The sequence below is a fragment of the Vanellus vanellus genome (assembly GCF_965231255.1).
Source record: "Vanellus vanellus genome assembly, chromosome: 10".
In the NCBI taxonomy this organism is placed as follows: Eukaryota; Metazoa; Chordata; class Aves; order Charadriiformes; family Charadriidae; genus Vanellus; species Vanellus vanellus.
In genome coordinates, this window is record NC_138915.1 from 9,790,649 (window position 1) to 9,811,137 (window position 20,489).

Sequence of the window (20,489 nt, forward strand, 5' to 3'; positions counted from 1 at the left end):
TCCCAAGCCTCCCACTAAACGCCAAGTTTCACTCCCATCCTGCAGGGAACTAAAATTATTTTTAAAGCTCATAAACAGCCTTCCACAATGGTAGAAGTTTTTTTGACTGTACAGTGATATTTGGCTTGATCCTTCCATATACCAAATAGCCGGACTAAAGCAATTCTGAGTTCAAGCGTGTGAAACTTGCATCTAAATCAGTTTTTTTCCCCTGAATTATTAAAAAATCACTACGCAAAAATTGGTATCAAAAGATAAAGAAAACAGAAGAGTGGAGAGTGTCTAGGCTTGCAAATAAATAATAATAATGCAGTCGATTCTAATACAAAGTAAAGCAGAAGATATTCTGGAGAGCATGTGCGTGATAGTGTAAGCTAAACCGTTTACATGAAAGATTAAAGAAGATGAAGATATTTCAGGGCGTGAGAGCTAGCAATGTCAAAATCATAGAATATTAAAGAGCAGAGGCTAAACTGGATGTTTGATTTTTGGCTACTTAGCTACGTTGATGGCAACTGCTTACCCTGAAAGAAAAGGGGTAGCTTTAGGAAGAATTATCGATATATTTTACTTTCTTGGACCATGAACATTCTAGCACATATCTTTCCTTAGTTTTTTACATGGAGAATTTCCACATTTCTTTCCCTTTGTTACTGGGAGAAGGCACTTTCCTAACTGTCAAGAAAAGGCACGCGCTGGAGGGACCGTGTCCTTCACACACATGCTAACTCATGTAGAGTTTTAAACAAACATTGCAAATGCTCAGCCTAATCTACATGCCAGTGCAGTTTAACGTTGGATGATCACGCAACTGGTCATTTCCTATTACAAATGATTCAGTTTGCCTCTGAGGGGGACCGTGGTGATGTTAAACACAGCACAGAATACATGTCAGGGATTCCGTCTACGAAAGAAATGCAGGATCTAGCCTTCTGCTTTTATTTGTCTTGTAGGTGTTGCTCATTCATTTTTCAAAGCATATTTGTTGCGATATCACGAGCATGCTCAGTGGCATAAGATAAAGGAAGGCAAAATCAAAGTGACATTGAGTAACTCTACACATTAAGCTTTGATGCAGAAACATATTGTTTGAAAATATTTGGTGTGCAGCAGGTCTGTCAATTAGAGCTAATTATTTTTCTCTGATCAGGAAGAATGCAATCTTGTTTTAGGCAGGTTTCTTTGAAATGTACGTCTTTTATATAAACTTCATTATAGGAAAATACTTCTTCCAAATTACTTTTTTTCTGGGCTGCTTAGCTATTGACTCAAATTGTCTGTGTTGAGTAGTTCTCTGCTTTGATAATTAACTTTTGATCATTACTGAATTTAGCAGCTGCAGTCAGATGTGTTCATAGCCATCCTCCTCAACTATTTCAGTGTTCATCGCCTTTAATCTTTGAACAAAATGATCTCATTGAGCCTCCATCAGCCTCGCTACTCAGTTAATAATTCCTGTTTCTCATCTTCATGACTGAGTTTGATTTGTTTTAGACTTGATGCGAGCTTTTGATTATTAATTTAAGATATTTCAAAGACAAACACGTTTTAAGAGTTTTTGTGTAATCTTATATTCCTAGGCCTCTACAAATAAGAAACTGGCTTTAACTCCACAACTATTCCTAAACTTCATGTATTAAAAGTACTATCCAGAAACAGAGCAGGTAGGAGGTCCCTAAACCATGATACATAAGCCCTGAGCGGGAGACGATGCTGCAAAAGACTGGAATGAAATTGAACTGGTATAATGTAATATCCAATGGGTGTTAGGAGAATTACATCATGGGACCTTTGCTAATTTTGAGCTTGAAAACATGCATTAAAATAATTTAGGATGATTAGAAAATGGAAGCCAGAGTGAACTAGACAATCATTCCACTTTAATTTGTAATTTCCTTCTGATTCTTTTTTTACAATTATGGCCTTTCCATAATTGTGCCTCTGCTCTCTAAGACCTTATTTCAACAGCCGACTCTAGTGTTGAATAAGAAAGAAGAAGACGAAGAATACATGAAAAGCAGTAAGATGCAGAGGATCATCCATCAGAGAGTATTTGCCCAGGGATGATTTCCCATGACTTTTATAACTGTGAATGACTCCTACCTCTGATGTTGCATTACACCTGATTTTGGCACTAATTTTTTTTAGCATTAGTTCAAGAACCACCTGCACTGACTGCATTGTGCTTTTCTTGATCTGCAGTCTGGATATATACATAAACTTATTTTGTTAGCAGGTAACTATTACACAAAAGATTAAACGTGGTAATAAGCACAAACTGCTTCTAGATTGTGCACAAGGACCAAAAATATGTAAAACGATGCTTTTCTTTGTCACTGTCAATTACTGGAGTGGGTTTCGGATAGAAAGAACCAGAAAGAGTACTCCAGTCAGTACAACTTTCCTACATCACAAATACCTGAGGAGAATGAACCGACAAGAGGCTGGCTCAAAAATATCAAGTAAAATAATGGCACCTGTAGAAGGCAAATTACATTTTAGTCAAGTGTTACAGGGGAAGTGTCTGCTATTCAAAGAAACTATATATTTTCCATTGCATAACTGAAAATCTGAGATTTTCAGGGAAAAGTATTTGATTTTGAGAAAATGAGATTAGACAAAAGTATTTTTTAAGAATGCCTCCTCAGCCTCTTGATTCAGAAGCACTGATCAGCCACCTAAGAAGGCAGTTGCTGAGCCTCAAAGAGTCTCTTAGGGTGAGACAGATGGCACTTCATACTATTGAGCATCTTGGCAGAAGAAGGAAGGCCTTCATGCTTCAACTTTTTCCATGAACTGCTGCAAATATAACTTAAGTTAACCTCCCAGTTTCTAACCAGCTCTGTATGCTTGGGTGAATAGCTAAGTGACTCAACACAAGTTTACAACCCACCATGCTGTTCTCCTCTCCTCTAGTTATAGAAGAGACTCCTTAGAGACCCAATTCAACAATCCAATACAAACAAAGACCCTTTCCACATTAGTTGAGTTATATATATATAGTTTTTATATATATATGTATCTTAGTAAATTATAATTTGTCCTGGAAGTTATACCATGCTCTTATATAGAATGCCTTACCTATGAGCCTAAGTAATGAACCAAACACCACTACTTATTGACTGCATTATATCGTGCTCTGGTTCTGCAGTGATACAGTTGGTGCTAACTGTGACTACCTGTGGAGGATGAGAACGTAGTGTGCAGCAAACAAACTATCCAGAATTGTGCTGGGAATCAGAAAGACCAAGCCCAAGTCAAGGCTGAAGGATTAGTATGTGACGATACATGCATAAATATGTGTGTTGTGTTCCCTTTTTTTTTTTCTTTACTTCATTGGTTACACTCTCCTCTACCTGTCCCCTAATGTCAACAGAGGAGATTGTATTTCTTTCTTGCTAATTGCCTTTGACGTGAAGTTGGCAATCTTGTATTTGAGATTCTGTGTGTGATGTTCTGGGTCAGTCTCACCTCGAGGACAAAAAGCCCAATGTTACTGTATCTAGGACCAAAAACAAAGGAGAAGATGCCCTCCTCATCATGTTGTGTTTTTAAAAAATTAGTATTTTCCCTTCAGAAGCCAAACACGTAGGATGGATCAGCCAAGATCCATTTTTTGAAATATAAGTCACCAAGCATGTGATATGTACGAATCAGAATGGGTCATTGAACTCACTGTGTATGAACCACAGAGAGCTTCTCATTATTGCTTTGAGCAATGCAGTAACCTTCGTGGCTTCACAGAGAGATGCTCAAGAATACTTGAAATACTGGAAATTTAATTTCATTTGGTGCAGTGGAGACTAAGTAAAATGAAAACCAGAGTTTAATTGACCAAAGAGTCTGTCTGTGGGTTAGGAGTCACCCTCATCCTCGATGTAAGTGAACTGCTTTTAATTGAGCAACACCACAGATACAAGTGGGTGTCTGTCAGCATTTTTTCCCAAATCCCTACGCTTCCATCAGGCCAATGGTGGAAATCAAACTAAGGAAGTGTGCAATGAAAAACATGGCCACTTCCCATTCTTGAAGGACTATTCCATATTTGAAAAAAAAAAACCAAAAACCAAAAACCAACAGAGAAAAGAGCTACACACACTGAGGACATACTAAGGTCTGAGGAGTGCTTGTTGCTTGTGTAGACAACATACCTGAGCTGGTTTTAAATTAGCTAGTGTGGGCACTATGAACAATGTTGCTTTTGTCGCACAGGCTTCAGCTTACTCAGTGTTATTGGTGAACCTTACAATACAAACTGTTATGGCTATGTCTCAGTGAAAAGACTTATTTCAAAGACAACTCATATAACATTTATGCTTATTCTAGGACTTTAGTACCAATGTACTTCGACAGAAAAGGCTTGAAACAGTGCCTTCCCGAATTATTTTGATATATGCTGGATTCTTTCAAAAATGCTTTTGATGGGAAGTTGCTAATTGTACTAATTTTGACTCCTCCATCCAACAAAGGATAAATTGTAATATGACATTACAAATTCTACTGATTCTACTTTTGTAGTCCTACAAAACATTGTCAAGTTGCTTTACAAATGCTAATCAATGTCTCATGAAGCCTAGTAGATTTAAATGTTCTGGCAATACCAATTGACTTGCTCGTTGCAGAGTTGTACAGCAGAGAGCAGAACTCCTGGCTAGAGCTAGGCCTGATTTTTCATAAGAATTGTTTTATTTGGAAAACAAATATACAGTCCTGGTGATGGAAAACGTTGGAAAAATTGTCCTGAATGGTCCATGCTTAAGAAAAAAATTCTAAATTGAAATTCTGTTTTGAAACATAATTTCCTAGCAATTAATTCGTTACAAGCTCATTACAAACCAGCTAGGCTTATTGGATGATAATCCTGATTGTGAAAACATAAAACATCTTGCTAAGAACAAAAGTCCATATTTGTCGTCATCTTATTTGCTGATTATTTTTTGAAAATGTGTGTTTGGTTCAACCCTCCAGATGGCTAATAAATCAAAGAAATCCATTATTTGTTGGGTTTACTCCCTAGCTGCATTTCAACATGCTAATCACATGATAAAAATCTTGAGGAGGCAAAAGAAACAGAGAAAAGGTCAACATTTATAAGAGAAACAAAAAGTCTTCTCTAAACTTCCCTCAAGAAATAAGCAGCAAAAGGCTAGATTCAAAGAATACCCTGTGCCCTCACTGTGCAGCTGCAGACAGTCTCCACAACCAGTGTGTTCCTCAGTTTCCCAGTTCTAACAGAAGGGGAGTAGCTCTTACTCCCTGAACCTTATCCGAACAGTGCTGCTGTCTTGAGGTCTTATAATGAGGAGTACTTTTAGTGTGCAGTGTGTGATTGTTACTTTTGCAATGCTCACACGAGTTATAACTTGCTGCGTCAAAATGGAAAGGAGGCCAGGCAGACATCCCGGAAACAGCCCCGTGTACTCCCGCTCATTTGCAGTTTATGCCCTTAGTTTTTCCTTTGTGCCAAAGGCCTTTATCTCATTCCTTTGGGAGCCCAACCTATCCTCAGTCCCTTCCCGGCTCTCAATCAATGAACAGTTCCCTAGACTCGAGAGGCAAAGGGGCAGAGTCAGAGAGTACCAGCAGTGGCAGTGCTGGGAGGATGTGAACTGACGTCGCTATTGTTCATGCCACACATTTATTTCCTGTGCAGGACCAAAGACTGAGGATTGTAATTTATATTGAACATTACATACTGAATGTTAAATCTAGTACAAACAGGCAGCAGAGGTAACAGAGGTAAACACACGTGAAATAACTCTTTGCTTACCTTTGTCTTGTTTAGTACATTGCGCAGATGACTTAGCCGATTAGCCAATTACTGAATTGCACATCTCCAAAAATTATACTTAATAGTACTGCCATGAAATTGGTAATTTTGTAAAGCAGGTACGCTCTCCGTGAGAGTACCCTGGCCAAATCAATTACACTGTCACACTGTGGTCCTGACCGGTCCCTGTGGGCAGGCAGAAAGTCTTTTCTGGGAAGATGCATCCTGTCGGCACAGAATGGAGGACCTCCAACCCCCAGTAAACCTTGCAGTGGCAGAAGAATTCATCGTAAGAAAAATTAAGGTGTTTAGTTCTCATTACTGTTCTCCTTTTGGAATACCTCCAGGGGAGAGCAACTTTCACTTATTCTCCCCTTATTCTGGCTGACAGAAGCTAATTACTGGATTTATCATGCCCTTTTCATCACCTACTTTACGCTTGTTCTGGCCACGTATGAGTCCCTCCTTCAGACTTTTGCACCCTCCACCCCCACCCCCCAGAGTCTCAAACCCAGCACTCGCACTATCCTTTACTGGTGTAAAAAACTCCCAAGAATTGAGATTTTGAAGTTCACAGACAGTTGCTTGGGCTTTTACAAAAGAGCGACACTGCAGATGGTCAGCATAAGAAAGCCAAACGCTTTCTTTACCAAAATGCTTCACAAGGCGTACAGGATAAAAATCGCACTCTCCTTTTGCGGAGAAAAGGGAGATAAATGTTTCCTATGTGGTCGGATTGGTGAATGTTGAGCACTGAGATGGCCCACAGATACCACGGACTTCAGACTGATTTTTTTAAGACAGTATGGTCAAGCCTGGCTTGTCTCTTAAGGACAACGATGCTGGTGTCAATCAATTATCTCACCTGCTGCTGCCTCTGCTTGCTGCCAAAACAATAGAGGGCTTTTGCATAAGTGGCATACACAGCGAGAGGCCCAAGGGAAATATATTTTTCCTCCATGCTTATAATAAAGACTCCTTCATGAAAAAGACGTGTGCACAAGCATGTACACACAGTGAGTACCTGACCTGTCCTGCGGACTGAAAGCTGCATCTCCCTCCTCCCTCACACCCCAAAAAGGCTGGCAGATCTCCAGCATCTGGTCCTTACAGCTGTACTGAGGAAAAACTAGCCTTTGCACGTCTATTTAATTAGTCTGTAGCATCAGGTCTTTTTAAAGCTTCTCCTTCAGGTGAACGATGTCTTACGGTGTGGCTGACAGAGCCTGGCTGCTTCAGGCTGGTGGCACGAAAAACTAAACCCAAGAGAAGCACATGTTTAAGAGAGCACTGAGGGGCTGTGAAGTGTCTTCTTACTTGTGGGGAAGTGAGGAGAGGAAATCTTGCAGCTGTATTTATCCATCTTTTCAACTAAGGCATTTCATTCCTCCTTTGTTAGGGCTCCCTGCCTGCCAGTATTTTCTTTTCCTGTATTATCTTCTCTACTGCGGCGGAGGGTTTTTGAGGCACCGAGCTGACAGTACATACTAGACAACCCAGGGAAAAGGCAAGTCAACTGGTGGGATGGGGCTCCTCCAGCTCCTGTGCTGGGGCAGGCAGCTGCTGCCCCAGAGCCCAGGTAAGGGAGCACGGCTGCAACCTGCAGGGGCAAACTTATTGTTGTCGATCTGTACCACTGTGCACTCTACAGCAACCGTTTGTCCTGAGGGCTGTATTAATTCCCTTCCTCACTGATGGATGACCTCCACAATAACAACATGTGCAGAAACAATTACATGAGATTCTGTGAATTTGAACAAGTTAAAAGCTTTTGATAACACTGTGTATTTTAGTGGTGTGCCATGTTTTTTGCTCGTAACTGCAGCGAGCTCAGCCCAGATCTGAGTGGTTATTGAAAGCTGTTTCTGATAATAAATAAATATATGCTATGGGCCTACGTCATTACCATGTGAATTATGACCTTAGACATGTCAGCCATCAAATCTCTTACTACCAAAGATTTGTCTAACGGAAACCGGAGTATTCATTTTACATAGTTGATGATATATGTTTTTTGCAACTAATGCTGTGCAGAATAACATAATTTGAATATCAATTAAAATGGACTGAGGTAGCAAGAAGAGACATCTTCACAAAAGGATTTTTCATGGTTATAGACTGACAAGGTTGGAGAATGACTGTATTCCTAATTGCTTCTGTTTTCATTAATGGCTTAATGAAAACATTTCCTTACAATTATAAAACACGACTGTAGATCTGAAACACTGTCTTTATCAAAACACACTCTGCTGTGGCTACAACTGATGCTGCATCACTCTGGGATTTCAATGGAACACAATGACAGATAAACTGTTTACATTAAAAGACTCTATCAAAGTTATTTTGCACCTAGTTTCATCCTAATCCGTCTGATTTTTCTATAGCTTTGACAAGATGACCTCTCTCACTGTGTGTGCAGTATTGATGTCATTACCGAAGAGCTGTTCTTCAGCCTTTCTGCTGATAACAAAGTAAATGGAAATGTAGAGAAACCTTGGGGAGGTAAACAGCTTGTTCAGGATCCAGCTAAAAACCAGGAAAAATTACAACAGGAAAGGGTATCTATTGTTAAAAAGAAAGTGGTCACTGTTCCACTTTAAAAAGTGTTTACATGATACAATGAAGGCATACCGTATCTTAGAATGTCATAAACTTTTAAAAAATGTAACTTGAGTAAAGGGTTTGAAAGCTTAGTGAGTATTATAAGAATTCAAAGCTCGGCCTATGGCAGATCACCTTTTTAGACTCAGCTACAAAGTCAAACGTTTTGTATGTAATTACCTAATACTAATGTAGTGAAAAAGAATTATGGTTGTGTAAAATACAAGTGATAGAGCAGGGCCGTGGATTATATGCATGTCTTGTGTTTGTATGGTTATCGGAGAAACGGCAGCAAAGTGGCAATCATTAAGGGAAGGAGGGAAAAAAATCAAATAGAAAAGAAAAATATCTTATTGATTTGTTCTGCCAAAACCACTATATACATAAAATACTGAAAATGGAGCAGGTCTGTAACTAGTATCAAAGTTTCTTTGGTTCAAAAACACACAGAATGTTAGCAATGTGCTTTAAATTAAGTACGCGTTTCAAAGGTTAACAGGACTATTCCTTAGGCAGAAGAACAAAGAGGAGCTGGTTAAAGAAAATTGGGTACACTACAGCTACTTAAAATACTGTATCCAGGCACAACTCATTTGGATGCCTTTGAGCTCAAAGCTAATTTGAATTATACAGAGGTACTTTAAAGAATAAAAATACTAACCTGTGTTTTATCTAAGCACTTTTAGCTGAACCGAGCTACTAATTAAAAATCTTCACTACTCTTCCTAATTTCTGATGTATTTTTTTAACAGAGTAATAAAGCCGTCTAAAAGCTCTGTCCTTCCTCACAGAAGAGTGTTAATAACATTAACATCTCTGAAATGCGGTTCTAGTAATGGTTTTACTAAGAACATGTCTGTCATCTGCTTTGAATGTATCTCGTAGCCAATCTAAAAATACTGTGTAGTCGGACTTCTGAATGCAATACTGATGCATATGCCAACGTTCCTTTCAGTGGCGATACTACAAGAGTTACAACCCAGGCAATGCTTAAATATAACAATATCTCCAAAATAATACATTAAACAGATGTGTACCTGGTATTATAAATATGTGACATAAAAATCTATTGGGTTGGTCATTGTGCATATTAAAAACCATTCAAGTAGGTCAAATCGTGGATAACTTAAAACTTTAAAGACAGCAATTTTAATAAAACTGTCAATACAATTTTCTTTGTAAAAACATTTGAGACTGATTATGCTGCTTATATTGAAAAAGAAACACAAGGTCTATATCTTTAGATCTTTTATTGAACTGTGAGCACAGCATCAATAACTGCTTCTCAGCTGTAAATGAAAATTGATTCCAGATCTAACCTGTCGTTTTCTGTGTGTCTTTAATCCCAAATCACCCGCAATGAGACATAAGAATCAGCATTTTGTCTATGGAACAAAGCACGTGTCATATGGCCAGCTCCAAAGTCTCTACACTGAAGATACTGTGGGGTGTGTTTACACGTGTTAGATGCAGGCGATAACTGCGGTGTCTCCAAGCGATGCCCAAAAAGTGATGATACGAGTTTGCAGCTGGAGCGGAGTGACTTGTAACTTGTCTCTCGCACTACTGCAAAGATCAACATGGCCCAAAACTTTACAGATCTGAAGTCTGAAGGGACCTGCAATGAACAACTCAATGGACCTCCTGCAAGAAATTCGCTTGACAACTTCTACATCAAGACCACAGCTGCCAGAAGTCTAATAGGAGAGGGAAACCACAAGGTGTCCGTGCAATTTGCAGTGGTTTGGCACCAGTAGTTTGGATTTGCAGTCAGCTCTCACTTGCTGAAGCCTCTAAAGACCTCTGGGTGAAATTAAAGTGTACAGCCTCCTTTCAGGAATCTTTTTCTTGGTGATATGTTGCTAGGCCATTCATCATGCACGCCTTAATTCTTTTTGGCTGAACCAAAAAAGTCCTAACACTTACATTAAGGAGGGTTCTCCAGATCATGTTTATAACTCTTAGGAATAAGTTCCAGTTATTCAAAATGCTATTTGAAAAGCGGATGCTAAAAGCGGGCAGCATGTTCAATAACGGCCTTGCTAATACTATCCGCAGAATAAACACCTTCCACTGACTTTGACCTGGTAGTTCTCGTTTTATCCAGAAATCAGGCTCAGCTTCTTAATTACACGACTGACTGGAGCTATAATGTGTGTTGGGTTTCTTCTCAGCAGTGGGAAGAAAAGGAAGGAGATGTTTAACACCTGAAAGAGCAGGCGGTCCATAGACCACTAAATAAATGCAATACAGGTAAGAAATAATTGTGCTCGTTCATAGTACTGAGAAAATAAGACAGAAGGTCTTTGTTTCTCGCAGACAAGCTTCTAACAATCTTCCACCATGACAAATGGAGTACCGGTAGTCTCAGAAGACAGGCTGATAGATCAAACTCTCTCCACATACTATAGACATTCACTAAAAGTTGAGATCAAGGTGCATTTATGGATCAGTGTCACTACCACCCCCACTGTGTAAAGATTGAAGGATCCCTAGCAATGCTCAAAGAACAAATCCTAGGGCTCCCTATTGACTACTCTTCTCAAAGAATTTTAATTTCCTTGAAATACGAGGAAAGATAAAGATAACAAACTTGATTTTTACATACTGTGTTTTGTTAATAGAAATAAGTAAATGCCAGCTCATGCTTCACATTGGCTGCAAGCATATAGCAAAAAAAATAATCAGAAAGATTGTACAGACAATGATTCCATTTCCTTATAGAAATGTTCCATAAAGTGTTAGAATGGTTTTGACCTGAGAGTTTTCATCTTTTCTCTCCCCGTCAGAATGTACATGTGTATACAGCTGAATTACAATGGTCATTTGACTGCAAAATCTTTATGTTAAAAAAAAGCTCCACAGCTGAACGTTCAACATTGTAAATTCACATATTATAATTGCCTTGAGCTACTCCTCATGAATGAATAGTTTATATACCTTTTGGAAAAAATATTTTGCAGACAAAAACCATTGTAGTTACTTCGTTGATGTTTATGTGCCTGACCAGTGAGCCAGACCAACCTTTCTTTCCGTTTCCAATCCCCTCTCTTTAAAGAGCTATGGCAGAAGCTGCTAAAGTGTAAAGGCACCGCCAGTGTAACGCGTGAGTGATGCAGCAGAACCATGCCGCTCAGCTTTGCGAGGCCTTAGTCTGGGATGCAGTATGTGACAAAAATCTAAAGGACAGACACATACAGTCATTCATTCAGGAAACCTAAAAAGCTGCGGGATTCTCTCCTGTAATATGTATAACTTTGTCTATGCCCTCTATTTGAAACACAAATAAAAGAGATGCAGCCATGCATATGGGGGGTACCGAGGAAAGGTGAAGGTTTCCCTTGAAGCGCAGAGCATTTAAGAAGTATGCTCAGCATGCTTCCTGTCCAGACAGTTCATTTATTTTTTATGTGATTGGAAGTGTTCATGTTTGGAATCCCTAAATATTCAGACCATAATCTGTTTCTTAAGAAGATATTTGAGAGATCTTAGGAGATTTGAATCGATCCTAATCACTCATCAGTGAGATGAAGCTCACACTGCTAAAAGGAAAACATTTTCTATGTACTATAAAATTTTGAGAAACTACATGAACAGTCCTTATTGGGCTCTCTTGCCTGTCTGCAGCTTATGCTGTGAATGGTGTTACTGGAAAGTCACATGGAGTTTTGGTGCAGTCTGAGGCTTCCTACAGCTCGGGCACATTACCACCACACAAGGATTCAGGCTGCCTCTCCTGAACTGGGAGCAATGGGACACTGTTCGTGAGCAGGATGCTGCCTTTGGGTAAGAGGCACCCATGTACCACACGACAGCAATGATGTTTTGAGAGCTACCAATACTCCACTGTGCAGTGTAGACATAACCATGTCTTTCCCGCTTGGGATTAACGTGGGAGATGACACCTATTCGAGTCAGTGAGGGCTTTTTGTTTGATGTCAGCAAACACTGGCCCAGGCGTTCACTTCTTCATTCACCTATGTTACATGATTTCATCTTAGCAGTGTAATTTGTGTAAATTTGGAATCATTCTACTTAAGTCACTAGAAAACGACTACTGTAGGAAAACAAAAGTAACTCCTACCTGATAATATACTTCCATTTCTATATTTTGGGCACCTCAGTATCACAATGTCATTTTTCAGAACTATTTGGGGAAGTTTCCAATAGATCCGGAAACCTGCTGGTTTCATAAGCCACCATGTTTGTACAGGAGCGCATTGCACAAGTACAGGCTTTGGATCCTTTGGCTTCAGATGAGAGCACAAGTCTATCTCTGTGCCAGAAAATAATTACTTGTATGACTAAGGGGTCAACTGACACCAGAAGGTAAATCTTTCCTGGCATGACCCTAAGGGACGGATTAGGTAGGTTGAAGGAGAACATTTAGGTGGTTTAAAAATAAATAAGAAAAAAGTATCGACTTAAAATTAACATATCCCAGGCAGAACAGATGATCTTATGCTGAATTATAGCATTACCTTCCTCTCTATTCCAAACATTGACACATTTGAATCTATTGCATATATAAAGTAACAAGAAGGATGAATTTAACCCAAAGTCTCTTTTTTTTTTTGATACAAATGTTGAGAATATGAATTTCAACAGCTTTATTTCCCAGCATTATCTATAAATATTTATAAAGAAGAAAGGATAGAGAATGACATGAGCCAGTTTTCTGAAAATGATTCTTCATTAACGTCCCAAGTAGGCTGAGAGACTTTCAGTATTGATTTACAGATACACACTGAAGATTTTCCCTCTCACAAATGGGAATCACTGAATTCCTAACTATGGACTCCCAGCCCTTTATTCAATGACTGGAACAAAACTTACGGACCAAATCCTCTCGGGTGCAATTGCACAAATGAATTGCAAAGTGGAAACCAACTCTGCAGTTGTGATAGTGGTCTGATGTGGTCATTTTACATCCACTTCCAAAAAGGTCATAAATTTCAGAAATCGATTGCGAAACAATCCACAGTTAGTTTGGTACAATGGAGGATAGAAACTCAGAGAACATTAGCTATTCCTGGGCAATGCCACGTGTGGTCTCTTATTCCAAGGCTAGTAAGTCATGTTTTGATTTAGTTTAATCCACTTTACAAAGTTAATTCAGCAGAACTGACAAAATGCATTCCTATTTAAGAATAAGTTTCCTCTCACGGAGGTTCTAAGCATGAGGAAGATTTAAGTTAATGGATTCTGCAGCACCTCAAAATGCTTTTGATGCAAATATAGTAAACCAACATGCAATCACATTCAAGCGATGAAACAACTTTGTCAGATTATATGGTCTATGCACTCATATCAGATGTATTTACCTGTTCATTGTCATCTTCATCACTGCTGAGTTTCAGATCATCCTCAAGCATTCTGAAAAAAAGAGAGACCGTACAGAATTACATTTAATGGATTAACTTTATATACAATGGGCTGAATCTACTTTTCAGCAGTCAGAGGAAAAACTCCCTTTCAATTCAACAACAGCAAAATCAGATCTGTGATCAGTAAACTGATGAATACTCCATGCATGTATGCATGTTTTAGTCCTCTATGTGATGCTAGGTAACAACTAATGTCTTTCAGACTCATCCATCGTAAAGTTTGGCAGTCAGTTCCTCTTTTATTTGCACATTTTCTCACAGTGATTAGTCCATATACACCTATGTGTATTTCTAAATCAGAAGGTGGAAGGGAAATTCCGCTCTGAGACTGAACGGAGAAAAAGTCCTCCACATTTCATTCTTGATCGAGGGCACCACTGATCTTCTTTCAGGCTGGTACCAATCCCCCACCTTATCAAACTGAGAATGCGGAGTGGAAAATAGGAAGAAGAGGAGGAGCTTGCTTGAGGTTTGATGGGACCTCAGAGTTGTTAGTATCTAAAGGCAGAGCAAACGTTTTCCAAAGTAGGAATCTACTAATTCATATGCCTATTTTTTAATTCTTTTTTTAAATACAGGGAAATCTCACATCACTGCTCCCTGCCCTTGGTTAAAGGGGAAGGAAAATCCTAGAAGATGCGGCTGTCCTAATGCCTCCTTCCTTTCCTTTGGCAGAAGAAAGAGTTGAGTAATGCATATTACAATGTTAACACTCATCTTGTATCGCTTCTTTTTTTTTTAATCCAAGACTTAGGTATGGCAAAACTTATGGGGTAAGATACCACATTATTTGCTGTTACATCTTTGCAGAAAAGGTCTCTTCTTTTGAGGTCTGTCTACCTAGAGAGACAGGACTAGCACCCACCAAATACGCTCCCGTACAGTTTCCCTTATATTCACACTTTTATCTGGTGGTCCTCCTTAGGGCTGATATTCCTTTGGGCACACTTCTACCTCACACCCATCTTTTCACCTTGACAAATTCTCTTATCACAGGATGACGTACGAATGAATCAGCACATCTCACCCAGATCCACTGTGACAGCCACTAAAATTGCTGAGCTTCCTTTCTCCCAGCCTGAGCTCCTTTATCCACGGCAGGAGGCTCGCAAATTGCAATTACTGTTTCCTTTCTGCCTTGATGGAGACTGAAGTCTATGATTTTTTATTGTTAGCCTTTAAATAACTGTAGCAATCAATGGATGTTCTGTTAGGAAGTTTTTTTTTGTTTGAAGACTACCTGTAAATCATGGAAGCCTTGTGGTATAAGGAATTTTAAAGAGGGGACAATAATCCCAATGTGGAAATATCAGAAGGTATGAAGCCCTGCTGGTGCTCTTAAAAAGAAAAAGTGCAAGAAGATCTTTAAAAAGGTTTGTAGAGTCATCTGTCTTTCGGTGACCTCTGTTGTCGGGCAGCTCAGTGGTTACAAAGTATCTGGACATGTAACTACTAGTCATTAATGTCTTGATAAATGGCAGATGCCTCCCTGTAATATGTGAACCCATAAAAGTAAGACATGGATAGCATGGATAAAGAATCTTCTAAAAGTAAGAATTTGTAGTGGGTTGACCCTGGCTGGACGCCAGGTGCCCACCAAGCCGCTCTATCACTCCCCTTCTCAGCTGGACCGGGAAGAGAAAATACAACGAAAGGCTTATGGGTCGAGATAAGGACAGGGAGACATCACCCACCAATTACCGTCATGGGAAAAACAGACTCAACTTGGGGAAAATAATTTAATTTATTACCAACCCAATCAGAGTAGGGTAATGAGAAATAAAAATGAAATCTTAAAAACACCTTCCCCCCACCCCTCCCTTCTTCCTGGGGTCAACTTCACTCCCAATTCTCCACCTCCTCCCCACAGAGGCGCAGGGTGACAGGGAATAGGGATTGTGGTCAGTTCATCACACATTGTCTCTGCTGCTCCTTCCTCCTCAGTGGAAGGATTCCTCACACTCTTCCCCTGCTCCAGCGTGGGGTCCCTCCAGTGAGAGACAGTCCTCCATGAACTTCTCCACCATGAGTCCTTGCCACGGGCTGCAGTTCTTCATGAACTGCTCCAGCGTGGGTCCCTTCCACGGAGTGCAGTCCTTCAGGATCAGACTGCTCCAGCGTGGGTCCTGTCAGCAAACCTGCTCCAGCGTGGGCTTCTCTCTCTGTGGGGCCATAAGTACTTCTAGGAGGCTGCTCCAGCATGGGCTTCCCACAGGGTCACAGCCTCCTTTGGGCATCCACCTGCTCCGGTGTGGGGTCCTCCACGGGCTGCAGGCGGATATCTGCTCCACCACGGACCTCCATGGGCTGCAGGGGCACAGCCTGCCTTGCCATTCAAACCCACTACAGAATTTTTCAGGAAATATTAATCTTTAGAGGCCTGGACTTCGGTGAGGAACAGGAACTTTTAATGCTGTTTATCTAGCAGACACATTCATTTGTTTTCCTAGTGTCACTACTTGCTGTGCTATTTTCAACGTATCGCTGTACCTCAATCTATGCACAGCCCCAGATTGTTATCTGCAAGTCTCATTACACACCAGAAGGACAATACCCCCAGGAAACCAAGACCATCTTCATACAGGACTATATCATTCTGACTCTTAACTCTAATTCAATCGTACACTCCTACTTTTACACCTACATCTCACTTTAATGTGTAAATTATCTACTGCTTTAAAGAAGCACTGCCAGATAATGCGCTCTATTATTATTTTTAACGCAGATCTAAGAGATCATAATGCAAAGGATCTTTTCACGAATGAAGCCCAAAGGGTGGTGCATTTTTTTCTTTCTAGCTATCCCTTTTTTTTCATTTGTTACATGTTAAATTCCTTTTTGACATATCCTGGCAGAAATAAACCAAAAAGGACAAAGGAAATTCCATATTGGATAAATGGAAAGAACAAAGAAGAAAACATAAAAAAGATAAATGAATACACTTACTAAACTAACCAAACAGCCATCTGAAATGGCTGATTAATAACTGTCCTCATACAGCCTATACTGCAGACACTTTCTAACAAGTACAGTAAGCACAAGACACATTTATTGAATATTGAAAAATATAAAATGGATATAAAACATGATTAGTAGGAAGGACAACTGTTAGAGTTGGTTTCAGATAAACTAAATTTGCGGGATTTATGAGTTCCCTTCAAGAGACTAATGGATGTTTAGACGACTAGAGAGAGAAAAAAAATGGATTTTGGTATTTCTTTAACAGTTCCAAGCTTATCACTTGGAGTATATAATTCTTCTTAGCCTTTTCTGCTAAATGAAGAATATTTCATCCCGTTCAGTTACAAAACTCAAAGGTTAAACAACTAAACCACACAGCTGCTAAAATGCATCACACTCTCCTGGCAGATGGAATAATTAATGAGAAACTGAGTACGGTACCAACAATAAATATATGGTAGCCAGAGAAGTGAGGAAATAAATTAAAAATACACAGTGTGTGCAAATGAAAGTAGAATGCTGAAGAGTTCAAATAACCTACTCCCAGAGGATATTGGTTGGAAGAGGTAATATTTTACAGAAAGCAAAGGACTAGATAGTCTTCCACAATTTTAAAATGTGCTTAATATTCTGAAGACATGGGTCACAGTAGCTTGTACTGTTTAATGTTTCTATTAACTCTCATTTATAAGCAAGTAGCATCTGATCACACTCAAAGCCCAATAAGGGCTTTTTAAGATTGCCAGCAACCTTAATCCAAGGTGACTATTTCACTATCACATCTAGAGAGGTAACCCATTTCAGCTTCAAAGCCCTCAGACAGAAGGGCTCTGTATCTACAGCTCTCACAAACACTGCCTGGATGGTTTGAACGTGGAATTAGGCCCTCTCGAATGAGAGATCCCTGTAGATACACATATGATCTATTCTGCTCTATGTCACTGTTAACCTCAGAAACACCCAGACTGGAGATTACAGCGTATATTTGTTACGAAAATCAGGCCAGCTATTAACAAAGGCCAATTTGGCAGATATGTTAAACTTACAATGAATACTGTCAATGAGGGCAAATCAAAGAGAAAACCGCCTGTATCAGAAAGCTATCTCCAGAGGTGTTATGAATTCATTTTATTTCCTATTCTTCTCTGACCCGGCTGACATTATTATTGAATGTACACGTACTTGTTTGTCTTTCGCATAGCTAATGCAAAACACCACTTTAGGGAAAGAGTGGGATTAAGTAGGATTTTTTACTTCATTATTAGAGCAATGCCATTTACTGTAACAGTTGAAGTTGTGTCAGCACATTTATTATAATCTACAATTTTCAGAGGCTTATAATTTGGAATGTGAAATTATTGCAAAGGAGAAACGTTGGGACAAAGCAATACATTTATCTGTGGTGTAAGTAGGGGCAATCTCATTGACTGACTACAATACCCACTTCCTCCAGGGATGAATCGGCTCCCAAAGCAGATTGTTCCTACACTACAAAATTAACTAGACAAATGGCTGAATGAGGGCTTTATTAGGATGAGTTCTGTAGAAGTCTCACTAGAAATGGTAACAACAAAATATTATCTTCAGAAGCCTTCAACTTTTACCATGCCTCAGAAGATGATGAGATGGACCAAAATCAAAATGAGCTATTTTTATAACAGTTTATTATGATTTCGGCATAACAAGCTAAATTTTTGTCTTCTCTCTTTGACTCTCCACCCATTTTCCAAAAATATAATTAAAAAAATATGCTATGATAATAAACCGGTTTAAACATAATCTGAATCCCCTCTGTATCTGTTCTCGTAACAGACAATGTCAAAAGATTATGCAAGACCCATGGTGGCTTCTGTTTCTCAGTGGGACAGGCTCTTGTTTTGCTCCCTTTTCCTCTTCATGTTCAGCATGAATGAGTCGCAGAGTCCCTCTCGCCACTCCAGTTGGTACAGCATGAGTTACTCTGTTAAAATATAAGTCTAGGCATAATTTTTTAACTGCTTCAGAGAAGTCACGAATAGTGAGAGGCCAAAGCTGCAGAGCAAGATGATCTAGGACTCGATGAGACTTTTGGGGCCACTGAAATAGGTTTTCTCACCCATCAGTGCTGGGAGAAGCAAAGGCAGCAGAACCTCAACTCAGCTCTGGGTTCTGGGCTGAAACTTACTGGGGTGTAACCAAGCTCAGCTTGCACGCACACTGAAATGGGACTTGTAGCCCATCCCTACTGTTGAGTTCAGCAGGTGTTTTGTGGACAGCAGACCTGCTGGTTTGGGATCCTGTGAATGAGCAAGTGAGGATTTGATTAGGAGAGGTGAGATAAGCTCCTCCCTGAAAAAGCACTATCATGATACAACTCAATTTCAGATATTTTTATAGGAGACACCGAATTTCTTAAAGGAGTATTTTCACAGCTCAACATCCTTTTTTGTTTTAATGTATAGCATATTTAAATGCTTTTTACAAGTGAATAAGGTCCGGATTGTCAGCAAACTTCTGAGAATGCTATGCATTTCTTCCTGCTCTGGTTGTGTAGGGCCATGACGGGAGTACACTGTGTTTATAATAAGATGTTAGAGGTTGGCGAGACAGCTTCATCTAGGAGGAGGCACTTAAAAGGCAGCCTAAATAGGATCCAGGTTCTGTGCTTCTAATTTGCTCTGGGATCAGTTCACCACTGCACTGGAGCTCCACTCAGATGTAAAAAAAGCCTTGTGGGAATGAAAAGGACGGAGAAAAGGGAAGAGGGGGTTGCAAGCAGACAGTGAAGGGAATACTGGGCAATTCCCTAGTCCTGAGCTGCCCAGAAAATTAACTTGCTCATGTCAAACCACATTTCTACAAAATGCATATCCCATCTGGGCCATACCACAACAAACACAAGCGTTGCTTCTGCAGGAGGGAGGACAGGCAATGGCATTAACCAGACATACAGACAGGCCATTCGTTCCTTGTCAGATTTGTCTTTGGTAAAATGGGAATATATTTATAAGATTCATGCTTTTCAAAATATTTAGTCCATTTGTTTTTGTAAATCTGTCACAGCGTCCTCACAACCTCAGTGGACAAACCATGCTTCTCTCCCATTAGCAGGGTAAGACGTATTGCTTAAATCTGGCCGAAAAGGTAAGGATGAAACTGAGCCTAGTGACAAAAAAGACACAGCAAAGCGCTGATAAGGAGAAGCAGGGGCTGGTACAGGAGGCACATAGAGGATGTGGGTGCTCTCTAAGGAAAGAGTTCCCTCCTGCTTCAACCTTCCACTGACAAAAAAGGACAACATTAAATGGAGGTTTGTGTGATTTAGACTGGAGTAGCATGTGCTACAACTAGTTATTCTGTTCAATATTAAAGAGAGAGCTTAGACTGTTAAAGCACATTTCACTTGAGATACTTAGTAAGACTTAAACCCAGAACAGGCAGGAATCAAATAAATGTCTTTGAGGTGAAAAAAATAGTACATTACCATCCTGAGCTACGAAGCCCTTGTCACGCTCTCATTTGCAGCAATACCTATGTGGAGGGAACACTGTCCATGCAAACAGTGACTAGCACTGAGACGCAACCTTTTCTACCCCTGAACTTCCAGGGAAATAAGACTGTCAGTTCAACACAATCTATGCCAGTTTACCCTATGGACTTTATACCGAACTTGTTTTTCATTTTCCTAGTGCATTTATCTGTAGTATATAAGACTTCTCTGAGAACGGTAACTCAAAAGGTATCATGCAAATGACAAACTGTATAATGGAATTCAGATGTATTTCGAGAAT

At 39.7% G+C, this 20,489-nt stretch overlaps 1 protein-coding gene across 1 annotated transcript in view; it reads right to left on the reverse strand.

The window, feature by feature from the left end:
• AFF2 (ALF transcription elongation factor 2) overlaps positions 1-20,489 on the reverse strand; it is a gene marked incomplete at its 5' end in the record, with an annotated part of 339,688 nt that overhangs the window by 77,125 nt on the left and 242,074 nt on the right. The window contains one exon of the mRNA XM_082488379.1: positions 13,696-13,747. Within this exon, the coding sequence (XP_082344505.1) occupies positions 13,696-13,747 (52 nt within the window). The remainder of the gene's footprint in view (positions 1-13,695; positions 13,748-20,489) is intronic.